Consider the following 13,167-nt stretch of genomic DNA (forward strand, 5'->3'; position numbering starts at 1 on the left):
TTCTCAAAAAAGCAAACATAGTTATTTATTTTTAGTAACTATATATATCAATGCAATCTTACTATAATTAAAAAAGTTACATCAAATGTCAATAACTCAGTCCATATATATAAAAAGATCTTCCTACAAATTCTCTTAAATATTAACACTCATTCAAACTTCAAACATATTGACATAATCATATTATTAATATTATTAATATTATTATTATTATTCACTCCCTCCATTTTAGCTTCTACCGTTTTCCCTTCTTATTAGGCGAATATTAATCTCCTTAACACACTGATTCAATCCCATAGTCCATTTATTTCACATGTGAAAATGGAAGTAAACTTTAAAATTGATCGTACCCTCATCACCAAATTACATCAACCCGAAGCCGAATCACCGAAAACCGTAACGATCTCGATGACAGATCGTTACGCAACCGATTCGTCTAGCGATGAAGATAATCGGAGAGTTAAAAAGTATGTTAGTGTGATCAAGTTTGAGGAAAACGATGTGAAGAAAAAACAAATTCGCCGAAAAAAAGAACCGGTGGAGAATGTGGTGGAGAATGGTGAAAGGAAGTTTAGGGGAGTACGGAGACGTCAGTGGGGCCGGTGGGCCGCGGAGATTCGTGATCCACGACGGGGAGTTAGGGTTTGGTTGGGGACTTATGATACTGCTGAGGAGGCAGCGTTGGTTTATGATCGTCGAGCTATTGAGCTTCGTGGATCGAAAGCTCAGACGAACTTTTTAACGCCGCCTCCTGAGGCAGTATCCGTACCCGCACCGGAGGTGATAATTATATCACCTCCGGTGTCGGAGCAACGTTCTGGCAAAGAACAAGAACTAGAACTGCAGTCTTTGCCAGAACATTCCTCACCTACCTCTGTTTTACGGTTTGGTAAAACAGAGGGGCCATTTAAGAGCCTGGACCTGGTACAGGAAGTGGGCCCTCTCCAGGACCAGGAATTGGAACCGGCGGGATCAAGTGACACGGACCACACGGTCCCATTTTCGGATGATTGTTTTGATTATTATTCGAATTTTGAAAATGATTTTTTTGAATTTCGGATACCGTCTCCGGTGATATTCGAAGAGACTAATTTTACGGACGAAATGGGTGTCGGGTCAACACAAATGTTGACGGAGTTGGATGATGATATCGAATCATCTGTATGGGATGTGGATAGTTTCTTCCAAGATCCTTTGGTTGAAGAATGATGAAATTAATTTTAATTAATTGTTATTAAGTTATGGATTCTGTTCATGATTAGTTAACCGTTATGATTTAGAAGCTAAGCTGCTCGTGTATTTTGATTTAATGATCATGGAAAATAATCTTTTTAGTTTAATTGTAAATATTTTAACGTATAAATTATTAAATATGTTTTAATGTTGATTGTGTTATCTATATTATCATGGCGGTCGTTGATTACTCAACGAGTAATTCCCGAGTACTCCTTAACTAGACTGAGCACTTGGTACTCTCCCGACTAAGACGGAGTACTCGCAACTCATTAGTCGATCGAGTTGGTAACCCCTAGTAATTTTTGCAACCATGTTTTAAATTATATTAATGTTGTTACCCCGAAGTGATTAGTTGTTTGTTTGTATATTTTTATAATCAAATTAGATGATCTTTTTACAATCTAAAAAGTTAAAATACAGTTATAAAGAAAAAATAAATAAATAAATAAAATAATACATGTACAAACTACCAACATGCTAAGACCATCGCCAATGGATCCGTGACTGATGACATCCCTTTGCTTACATGGCAACACCCACACGAAGGTTTGCCCGTAGAGAAAACACCTCTTAACGGCTTTTTAACACACCATACAATTTCGTAACCCCTAAGTGTACATCGTACAATATTTGTTTCTGTTTGACTAATCAAGTTCTTACGAACCAAAGAGAAATACAATAAGGATATCAAAACAATCATTGGCGAAAATTAAGTATTTAATTTTTTTTTATTTTTTTTGGGGGAGGGTGAAAACATTCGAAAAACCTATAATGAGAAAACTTACACTTCTAAGCCTAAATATTAAGGAGAACCAGACACTTCTGGCCCAAATGAAACTTTGCTCATGAAAACGTTTGAGTCGTCTCGTGTGAAATTACTAATTATATTTATTGTTTTGTTTTATTAATGCTAGTTTGATTATGTATTTTATTATTAAGTTTCAAAAACGGAATACTAAACATCTTAATTGTGTTATTTATTTATGATTGTTTTAACTATTTTGCTTTAGCAAATATAATATAAGCTTTGTATGGGCTTCGCTTAACAAAGTGGGCCATAGGCCCATATTTTATTCATGAATTTTGAAATTGCACCCAAACCCTATATATAGTTCTCAAAACCCCATAAGCCATTGTATTAGTATTTGTTAATCTTTCTTATCTTCATTTTTTCAGCCATGCCAAATTCAGATAACTCTTGCTTAACCACTGAGGTTCAGGTTCCTCCGGCAGCGACGACGGTGGAAGATTGGAAAAAGTATGTCGGTATCAGGAGGCGAAAGTGGGGAGAGTTTGCGGCTGAAATAAGAGATCCCGAGAAGGGTAGACGTGTATGGCTAGGAACTTTTAAGTCACCAAAACATGCTGCTTTGGCTTATGATCAAGCCGCTTATAAGTTTTACGGGTCTCAAGCCGTCCTTAATTTCCCACATAAGTTCATCTGCAAGAATGCAAAGGCCGAGTCCACTCGTTTTCGTCATAGTTATGTTTATAGTTGTTTGTGGTGGTTTGGCCTTCTTGTTCTTGGTGTGATCCTAGCATGGTTTGTTGATAAATCAATTTTAAAATTTAAATAGATTGTTTGAATGTTTATCTGAATATTTTCTCTATATTTATTTGTTAATCGTATTATTAATAATTTGAATGGTAACTTATGTTAATCTTTTGATTGTTTGAATATTTGTATTTATATCTTTTTTTTTATCTTTTTATTTTATTAAAAATTTGCTTGCGTATCAAGATTATTTTTTCATCAATGCATTCTTAATCTTTTATAGTATGAACAAAATCATAACCTAATGACTCATTGAGCAACTCATTAATAACATGATCAATTTAGTTTTAAATTCAAAAATCACCAAAAGTTTTAAAATTCTCATTTTAAACAAACCAAATACACAATTTGCATAAGCAATTCTAAAAGTAATAATAACACCACAATGTCATTAAGCTATTTCTTCACATTAAGAGTGCATAGCATTGGGTTTGATATTTAAATTTAAATATAATATAAGTTCAAAGACATTAACAATTGACTCGGTTGGTTGCGTGCAAATTACTCGTATAGCTTATGTTACTCGCATCACAAAAATTTAACCCGTAACAATAAAATCCGATTAAATGAAATTTACAAATATGTAAAACGCTAACATACCAAACCGTGTAGTGGAGACTTCATGGGACGTCATCACCTTGCCACATCAACGTTTAACACCTTCGACACCATTGTACAGCCCCCAAACATGGGCGTTAATATGATAATTGTGAGGGCGTGGGCTCACGAGGCCAACTTAAAACCAACCAATTTAATTTTTTACTTCAAAACACTACCACCTTATGAAAAAAAGTGACTTAATTAAATCCTTATTGTACACTTAAAACAATAACTTGTGCGACCACTAGTTGTGGGCCTTCAATAAGGATGTGGTAACGGGGCTTTAACACCGTGCGAGGCGTTAAGGCCCGGGCAGTGAACATAAAAATGGTAGCATAATAACATGTTTTTAACATTTTTATGGTGGGACCCAAATACTTTTATAAGAACATGGCGGTGTTTTAACATGATAACGAGACTTTAAACCACAAGATTATATCAAATAGGTACAGTAAAGTGACATTTTAACTTGACGTTAAAACCCGCCACTAAACATCTTAGGAATATATTTGAAGGATAATATGTTGCTTGGTTCTACGCAACGAATCTCTAGCCTCTTCTTTCTGACACACACACACACCGCCTTCATGACGCAAACAACACCAAATCCTCATTTTTCTTCTTTTAGACATTTTATCAAACACTTGATATGCATCCACATCACACACCTCAAAACCATTAACAATCACTGCAATCCGATCCGATAAACACATGCTTAACGAATTAAACACTTGAAGATCATCTTTTTACATATAAAAACATATGTCACCCAATCGAGATTGTTCTTCGGGGCAATTGAATAATAATAATAATAATAATAAGATGAGGTCTGATTTCAAATTGAGTTTACCGGAGAGAGCATTATCCGCCGCAGGTGCGGCGTTTATATCTGCTATCATAGTTAACCCTCTCGACGTAGCCAAGGTACTCATTAATTGATTTAATACGACCGTAGGCCTGTAAACGAACCAACGTTTCATGGAACTGTTTGTCAACTGTTCCCCGGAAGTCAGATTATGTTCGTTTAATTAAATGAACACGTTTTGTTTGCTCATTTATGTTTGTGAACGTTCATTTAAGTTCGTTCGTTTAATTTTTAATAAACACATAAGTAGTTATATTTATATATATAAATAAACATATAAGGGGCTCATTTCGTTATTTTTGTATGTTCATTTGTGCTGTTTTATGTTTGTTTAATTATGTTCGATTTTTGTTTGTTTGTGTCTAATGTTCGTTTAGGTTTTAAACGAACGCACACGAACATGCCCGTTTTGTTAATGAACGACCATGAACACAAGAAAATGTTCGGTTTTTATTTGTTTATGTCCGTTGTTCATTTAGCTTTTAAAAGAACGAATACGAACATGCCCATTTTCTTAATGAATGACCATGAACACAATAAATTGTTTGAGTTTTGTTTGTTTGTGTCCGTTGTTCATTAGGTTTTATACGAACGAATACGAACATGCCCATTTCCTTAATGAACGACCGTGAACAAAAAAATTGTTTGATTTCATGTTCGTGTTCGTGTCTTTGTAGATAATGCGGAAAAATATCAAATATCGGTTTAGGACTGATATTTGAGATATTGATTATCGAGGTGGGATAGCAGTTTAACACTAACAGTTTAAAATACTCTCCTACCACTAATAAAATTAACGCTTTGCAACTTACAAAACACTAACAATTGTAGCAAGTAGGAACTGTTTAAGACTTAAAACACTAACATTAAGCACTAAAAATTGAAAATCAAGACTTTAAAAACTGATATCGGTCAATATTGCCAATATTACCGTTACCGATATTCTCCTAGAGACTAGAGGTCCGATAACCGCTATAGCACCGATATTTACTGCATAGGTTCATGTTTGGTTAAAGTTAAATTAACGAACACGAAGATGCCCTGTTCGTGTTCGTTTGGTTCGTTTACTGGCCTGGCGGAATGCAGTATTATGTTTATTATCATGTGTTGCAATTACTCGAATTTTGCAGACAAGGTTACAAGCTCAGGCTGCTGGTGTTCCATATCAGAATCTATACCCTACATGCCACTTTGAATCGAAAACGGTATATTAAATCTTCATCTTTCTGTGATGTAATTAACCAGTAATAATTAAATGCTCACTATAAAGTTCAACTTTGCTTGTTTTGTTTATCAGATGTTAGCAGACACCAGATGTGTTCCATCATGCTACCGATCAGTACTAGGTGAACCGCCTTGTAATCCACAGGCTTCTCAGTATAAGGGCACTCTAGATGTCTTCAACAAAGTTATTAATCAGGTTAGATCACATACAATATACACTACCTGTTAATATCATCATATGTAAAAAAAAAGGGATATTTTTAATTATTAATGCACAAAAAGACTAATTTTCCCTCATTATTATTATTATTATTAATGTACAAAAAGACTCTTATTTATTATTATTAATGTGAGAAAGAGAGTGTTATATTTTATATTTTTCTGGTTTTTAATTTTTGTTTTAAAAGTGTAAAAACGACTAATTTGCCCTCATGTGGGGTCCATGTGACCAGATTCACGATAGAAAATAACTAGTTTAGGGTCAAAGGACGTGACGTGCAAGATTTGTTAACATAAAGTACAAATCCCGTCAATTTTAAAGGCAAATAACAGTTTGTGAAATTTGCTATAAACATAGAGGACGGTTTTGTAATTTACTTTATTATTGTTATTAATGTACAGGAAGGATTTGCGCGACTTTGGAGAGGCACTGGTGCAAGTTTAGCATTGGCAGTGCCCACAGTAAGTGTGTCGTTTGATTTTAGCGATTCGGTTTCAACAGTTAATTCGGGAAAGTTGGTTAGTTATAAGTTATTTAAAATTGTATGTATTTTTATCAGGTGGGTATCTACATGCCCTGTTACGACATTTTCAGAAACTATATGGAAGAGTACACTGCAAAAAACGCTCCAAGCATGACACCGTATGTCCCGTTAGTTGCGGGTTCTGTTGCTCGGTCTTTAGCTTGTATTACTTGTTACCCGGTTGAACTTGCAAGAACTCGTATGCAGGTAGTGTTAACCTTTAGTTTCAAAGCTCGTGACCCGAATTTTCAAATAATATTATTCTCGTTGTTGAGTGATAGGCGTTTAAAGATGGGAAGCAAGGTACAAAGCTTCCTGGAGTGTTGAAAACACTAGTTGGAGTGTATGTAGACACGGGCACAAAGACACTCCATTTCTGTAAGTTATTTGTCTAGATGGTAATATTAGTGGCTCGGGTAACAGGTAAAATCAGGTTTGGTTGATCCAGTATTCCAGTTTGAATATAGCACTACTCAATGTTTAAAAAACCAGTACGTACTGGCCGGTTGAATCGGTTATACCGGATTTTCTCAAGGCACCCGGTATTTAGAGTCCGGTATTTTTGGGCGGTTTGCTAGAACATCGTATTGCCGGTTTTTTTTAAAAATACCGGTTTACATTCAAGAGACTTTGATATTTTTTGCGGCCCATATTTTTAAAAAATGACTTTTAACTTATCGAGATAAGATTGAACCGAGTAACCACGGTAAACGACGATTCGTTAATAAACCAATTTTGTATCATTCAAGTCCAATGTTGGTTTATTTACATCTTTTGTAATTGACTAATCTCGTATACAAAGTACAAACATTTTATCTAACTCCGCCATTGTTCATGTGTAATATTTGGTACAAGTGTAATGTTTATTAATGTAATTGTTGTATTTATATAGAATTACAAGGTAAATTATTCAACCCTGGTTGAACCTCCCAGTACATTCCGGTTCAACTGGTTGTACCATTTTTAAACTAAATCCGGTACGAGTAAAATACCGGTTTTTAAAACATTGCCATTACTACAATTATATACATGTTGCTTTAATATTTTGAATATAACATTATAGGAGTAGATAGTAGTAAACGCTTATTGAACTTTTTAATGAATTTTAAAGCGGACAACAGTGTGATATGTTTTCTTTTGTAGCTAAATTTTTAGTTTTTCCCATTTGACCCGATATTAATAATGTATCATACAATGGGTTGAAATTGTTACATCTGGTAATATGTATGTCTCAAGTTGTGTGTTAATCTTGCACAGCATTTAGTAACTTTAGGCTTTTATGGACCGGCCTTGGAGCACAGCTATCACGTGACGTTCCATTTTCTGCGGTTTGCTGGGCTACACTTGAACCAGTAAGACAAAAAAAACTATTAAGAGCTTCTAAAGATGCAAAATGTGTTACTTATGTTATATACTTATATGTTATCTTTCCTGTAGATCAGGAGAGGATTACTACGCATGTCCGGTGATGAAAGTAACGCTGCGACAATTATTGGCGCAAACTTTGCAGCGGGTTTTGTTGCAGGAAGCCTTGCGGGGGCCACTACATGCCCGTTAGATGTGGCAAAAACTCGTCGCCAAATAGAGGTACCGATAACCAAATCAACCGTAAAACATGTTCGTTAGAATGGGAATAGATTCATAGAATACGTTTATGTTCAAATTCCAGGTTAGTTAGTTACTTATGTTTGACTTGCACTTTTGACTTTCAGAAAGATCGAGTCCGGGCATTGACGATGACCACTAGACAAACACTAGTTGAGATATGGCGGTATGTATTACTCGTCCACTTGATTTGTTTTAGTTTTTTTAAGTAGAGTAAACCGCGGTTTTCGTCCCTGTAGTTTGTTCAAATCTGCGGTTTTAATCCAATAGTTTCAAATTTTTGATTTTCGTCCCTGTGGTTTCATTTCACTTGCAATTAAACCCAAATTCATTAACCTCGTTAAGTCTTGCCGTTAAACCCATCAACGTGTCCCTCACGCGAGGTGCGGTTTTGTCACCCCAGACCTAATTTGCAAGCCCCCTCACGTGAGGGCTGGGTGTATTTGGGGGAAAAAAGGACAAAACTGCCCCTCACGTGAAGGGCGCGCTGATGGTTTAACGACCACACTTAACGAGATTAGTGAATTCGGGTTTAATTGCAAGTGAAATGAAACCACAGAGACGAAAATCGCAAATTTAAAATTATTGGACTAAAACCGCAGATTTGAATAAACCATATGGACGAAAACCGCAATTCACTCTTTTAATTATGTTAATTAGGAGTTTGACAAAATGAATGGTTATGATCATGAAACAGGGATGGAGGGATAAAAGGACTATTCACAGGAGTCGGTCCTCGTGTAGCACGTGCGGGCCCATCAGTGGGGATCGTAGTGTCTTTCTATGAAGTCGTTAAGTATGTTCTCTATAACAGAAGACATCGCCTACGCGAAAACTAGAACAATCATTTATCTTAATGAAATTTAGATTTGAACACTTTGATGATATCTTAGTTTAGGCTTGATTATCTGGCCTAACTAGATAAATACTTAAATACATATTGGATAATGACAAAGCAGGTAGATTGATATCAAGAAATACAACTAAATCATCGTCCCAACGATGCTTAGTAACATGAATCAAACCCGTCTCTTGATCTACTAAGATAATAATACAAAAGTTTAAAAGAGGCCGTATGGGAAAGCGTCCAACGGATGGATGAGGTACGTTAGAAGTAGCGCCCCGATCATCAACGCATAAGCGATGCCCTGGTCAATCGAAGTACCTGTAACACAAATGCAATTTCCATCATTCACCATTCAAATATGTAGCTAAAGATAAACTAATGTTTGTAGGAGTCAAAATTCCAATTACTTTGTTCCAAAAGAATTGGTTGTGAATTGTGACCATCACATGTGTTTGTATGTGCACTTAAATGGACTATAATTTTAAATGGCCTAACTACATTTAACCACCTAAAAGTAACATTAAAGTAGAATATTAATAATAGCATCTGGTTCATTCACATAACTTCTTAAGTTACTTAACTTGTGAATATAGTTAATGAAATTCCAAAAGCCAAATTATTTTGGTGTTGATGAGATTAATCAAACTTCACAAAATGCAAAACATAGTAAAACAAGATTCACACACAGAGACAAGTATCCAATCAATTGACAACTGCTTCAATCATTATCTAAGACAAATTAAGCCGAAAATAATCGGGGTGAAAATAACCGAGCCATTCACGAGCTACTATTTCGATAAAAAGCTCGAAACAAGTTGAGCCTTATCGAGCTCGAGCCGAGCATGGGCTTCAAATTAAGCACATTTAGTTACCAAACCCAAAGCTCTAGCCTACTATGGGAAAATCATTGATCATTTAGGCCTGTTAAGCCTTATGGAGCCTAGTGTATTTTCAATTTTAAACTCTTTTGAAACTTCTATGTATTAATTTCAAACTACACACCTGAGCTCGAACTCCACCTTAGGCATGTCAAGCCTTAACGATCATTTAGGCCTAGTGTAATTTTAAATTTGAAATCTTTTAAAACTTCTATGTAATAATTTTAAACTACACACCCGAGCTCGACCTGAGCTTTAACTCACTGAAGGTTTTTCTCAAAATACATTAAAACAACAAAAAATCTATATAAATTAGTTAATAAACAAATAAATAAGCCAATCCGACACCGAGCTCAAGTTTAAAAAAGGTCAAAAACAACTCACGAAGGAGTTCGAGCTCTCGTAAGTGAAAACGAGGCTAAACTAATGTTAGATTTCTTTCATTATAAACTATGAACAAACTAATATATATCAGATCTAAGTACAAAAACATCAAAATATAATTCAATATAAACTGCATTAATGTATATTATATATTTTGAACCAAAAATAAATGAAATGAATAGTTTACCATCACTAGCAGGAGCTGGTGCAGGGGCAAATGACTGTGCCTGGACACGTGGACAAACAATGGTTAGCAATACCGCTAGCATGACCACCATTGTGGTCATCAACATAGCTCGAGTCACCGCCATTAATCAAATTCTAAAACACACAGATTTGTCTAGTTGAAACCTTAGCTAGATATGTAATGTGTGTGTGTGTGTGTGTGTGTGAGTGTTTGTGTTTTAGCAAGGGTGGCGGTGTTTGGTTTATATATGTGAATAATAATAATAATAATAATAATAATAATAATAATAATAAGACAACAAGTGGGACCAGGACTGGACGGGACTTAACGGTAGTCGGTTAACATAATAATAAAATAAGTTATTGGGTGTCAAAAATATGTCTAGCAAACAAGTTGGGTGGTGTGTTTGTGTTTGTGTTTGGATCTAAATAACAATTGGAGGGCTAAAACCTTAAAACTGTGTGCCGGCGGCCCTTAATACTTTCATAATTTATTATTATTAATAAGTATACTGCAGTGTTCGTCAGCGTGGTTTGTTTAAATCTACGATTTTAGTCCGTAGTTTCAAATTTGCGATATCCGTCGTGGTTTCATATAACTTGCAATTAACCGGATCCTACTAACCTCGTTAAGTATGGTCGTTAAACCTGTCAGCGTGCCCCTCACGTGAGAGGCATTTTTGTCATTTTTCTCCCCAAATAAACCCGCGTCTTAATTCGCAAGCACCCTCACGTGAGGGATTATGGTGTATTTGGGGGGAAAGGGCAAAAATGCCCCTCACATGAAGGGCATGTTGAAGAGTTTAACGACCAGACTTAACGGGTTAGTGAAGTCGGGTTTAATTGAAGTGAAATGAATCCACATTAGACGAAAATCGCAAAGTTAAACAAACCACATTAATGAAAACCGCATTTCACTCTTTAATTAATAGCTTTTAACATAAAAGGTATAGACATATGGGATCATCATTAAAAAAGAGAGCAAAACATGGTGGCTCAGTGCTCACTCATGAGGTAACCCATATATAAAAAGTCCTCTGACTCGAGATGGGACATCTTAAGGATACTTGAATCCACCATGTCCATAAGAAAACTCATGAGGGGCTATCACTAGCTAGTCGTACAAACGAGTGAAGTTACTCGAAATTGACTCGTGAAAAAGCTATACCGAGCGGAGCTTAAATAAGCCCAAGCTTAAAGTAAGCCTAAACGGGCTTGTCATTTAGATGAGGTTGAGCACGAGCTTCACTAAACAAGCTCGAACCGGCTCGCAAGCCTAAACGGCCTGTCATTTAGACAACTTTTATAATATATATATAATGTTATGAAAATATAACTAAATAATATATATATATATTATGTTATATATAAAATTATAGTTAAAAATAATTACAAATATATAGAAATTAATTAATAATAGTAAATGAGTCGAGCCTGAACTTAGCTCGAGTTTAAAAAATAACTCACAAGCTAAACTCAAGATTTAGAAATAGAGATCAAAACGAGCTCGGGCTCGGCTCGTTTGCACGCTTGTGTTAGACCATTTGGTTTATAAAAGCAAGAGTTATTAGATGAATACTCACTTAATCACTTACTGTCATTACATTGTTTGATTCTTTTCATTATTATAGAAATGGTTAGATTTTACATAATCAAGACAGCGGATGCAAATTCAAGACAAGGTCATTGTCCACATTAATGAACACATTAACACATTCCTTGGTTTCACGAATAAGTTAATATAATCATGTTTTGCATGTTAATCGTTTTCCTAACAACTAAATAGTACTACCATCATCCTCAACTGAAAATCATGAGAGAAGTGACACCAAAGAAGAAACGAAGATGGGAAGTGTCGGATTTTATGTTTTTTGTTCGTTATTTATAAAAGTAGAACATTGTTTAACACAAATTTGTTTATTTAACACGAGACTAAAACAACCTCTTATGTGCTAAACGACCTCCCTTATAAGTGAAAGTAAAGAGATGATGTGACTGAGTTAGTAGGACATGATGCATATTAAGTTACAATCTTAAGTATGGGATACATTCGACACAACCATTTATACATAGATTTTATTCATTTTTTTAGGACGGTTAACTAATACATTCCCTAATGTTACTCCTCGTTAACACCTTTTGTCCACCACATGACTCAAATCTCATAGGGATTTTGGTACCAACTAGACTACACACCCTTTAGTATATACATATACGTGTTAGAGAATATTGTAGAAGAATATATTATTAGAGTTTTAGTATTATAGCATTACTATAATTAGGAGATTGTATTTGATTATGTTTCCTTGTATTTATCTACTTGTAACCCTATATATTGTTGATCAATAATACATGACACCTTACGGGGTTTTCATTATTTTACATGGTATCAAAGCCTTAGGTTCTGACCTGTTTCTTACTTTTCTTATTGTTTTCATCCTGCCCCGGGGACGTTTGTAGATACGTAATATATTACTTTCTTGTTGTCGTTCTATATCATATTTACGCGCCTACGGGCCAAAGTAACCAACACCGCTACAGCCGTATTTTTTTTATCCAGTCAATTACGAGTAAAACCCCTCTTTAATTGGAGCTACCTACACGTGCTCATCATGTTTGAGTCCCAGCACATTCACAAACCTAATATGTGAACCAACACCGCTGCAGCCGTATTTTTTTCGTTCAATTACAAGTAGAACCCTTTATTGGTTGGAGCTGCCTGCACAGTTCGGTTCCGAGCGTAACACATGTGTTACCACGTTTTAAATTATTGAATCTTTATTATTTATTTATTTTTACCCCACTCTCTTGATCAAGGTCAACTACGTTTTTGAGTTTTCTTTTAGTTAGTTTTTCTTTTTTTTTTAGTTTTCTTTGATTCTTTTGTTTTTCTTTTATTTTCTCTATTTTCTTTTCTTTTGATCCAATAAATTTGCTTTACGTAATTTGATTTTATGAAAAATGGTTCTAACCCTCATCTCCAACCATCGATTTTTTTTATTTATTTTTTTTTATTTTTTATTTTTTTGAATAAAACATCTTTC

General features: G+C 35.0%; 3 protein-coding genes across 3 annotated transcripts; 2 read left to right on the forward strand and 1 right to left on the reverse strand.

The window, feature by feature from the left end:
- The first annotated feature begins 147 nt into the window (after positions 1-147).
- Positions 148-1,405, forward strand: LOC143550421 (ethylene-responsive transcription factor CRF5-like). Its single transcript, XM_077041065.1, has one exon. It carries the CDS (start codon positions 322-324, stop codon positions 1,207-1,209), a length of 888 nt encoding a protein of 295 aa, XP_076897180.1. The 5' UTR covers positions 148-321; the 3' UTR covers positions 1,210-1,405.
- Positions 1,406-3,962: 2,557 nt separating this feature from the next.
- LOC143550444 (mitochondrial carrier protein MTM1-like) lies at positions 3,963-8,814 on the forward strand. The gene is made up of 10 exons (XM_077041088.1): positions 3,963-4,315; positions 5,387-5,461; positions 5,554-5,676; positions 6,102-6,161; positions 6,260-6,430; positions 6,505-6,601; positions 7,481-7,575; positions 7,661-7,810; positions 7,936-7,994; positions 8,526-8,814. The coding sequence occupies exons 1-10, from the start codon at positions 4,154-4,156 to the stop codon at positions 8,665-8,667; spliced, it is 1,134 nt and encodes a 377-aa protein (XP_076897203.1). The 5' UTR covers positions 3,963-4,153; the 3' UTR covers positions 8,668-8,814.
- LOC143550445 (arabinogalactan protein 41-like) lies at positions 8,777-10,253 on the reverse strand. Its single transcript, XM_077041089.1, has 2 exons — positions 10,125-10,253; positions 8,777-8,993 (listed from the first exon to the last, which is right to left on the reverse strand). Exons 1-2 carry the CDS (start codon positions 10,246-10,248, stop codon positions 8,890-8,892), a joined length of 228 nt encoding a protein of 75 aa, XP_076897204.1. The 5' UTR covers positions 10,249-10,253; the 3' UTR covers positions 8,777-8,889.
- Between the last annotated feature and the right edge of the window lie 2,914 nt (positions 10,254-13,167).

Source organism: Bidens hawaiensis, unplaced genomic scaffold (assembly GCF_021521415.1).
Source record: "Bidens hawaiensis isolate Kalapana, Puna unplaced genomic scaffold, B.hawaiensis_p1.1 tig00016041_1, whole genome shotgun sequence".
Classification (NCBI taxonomy): Eukaryota; Viridiplantae; Streptophyta; class Magnoliopsida; order Asterales; family Asteraceae; genus Bidens; species Bidens hawaiensis.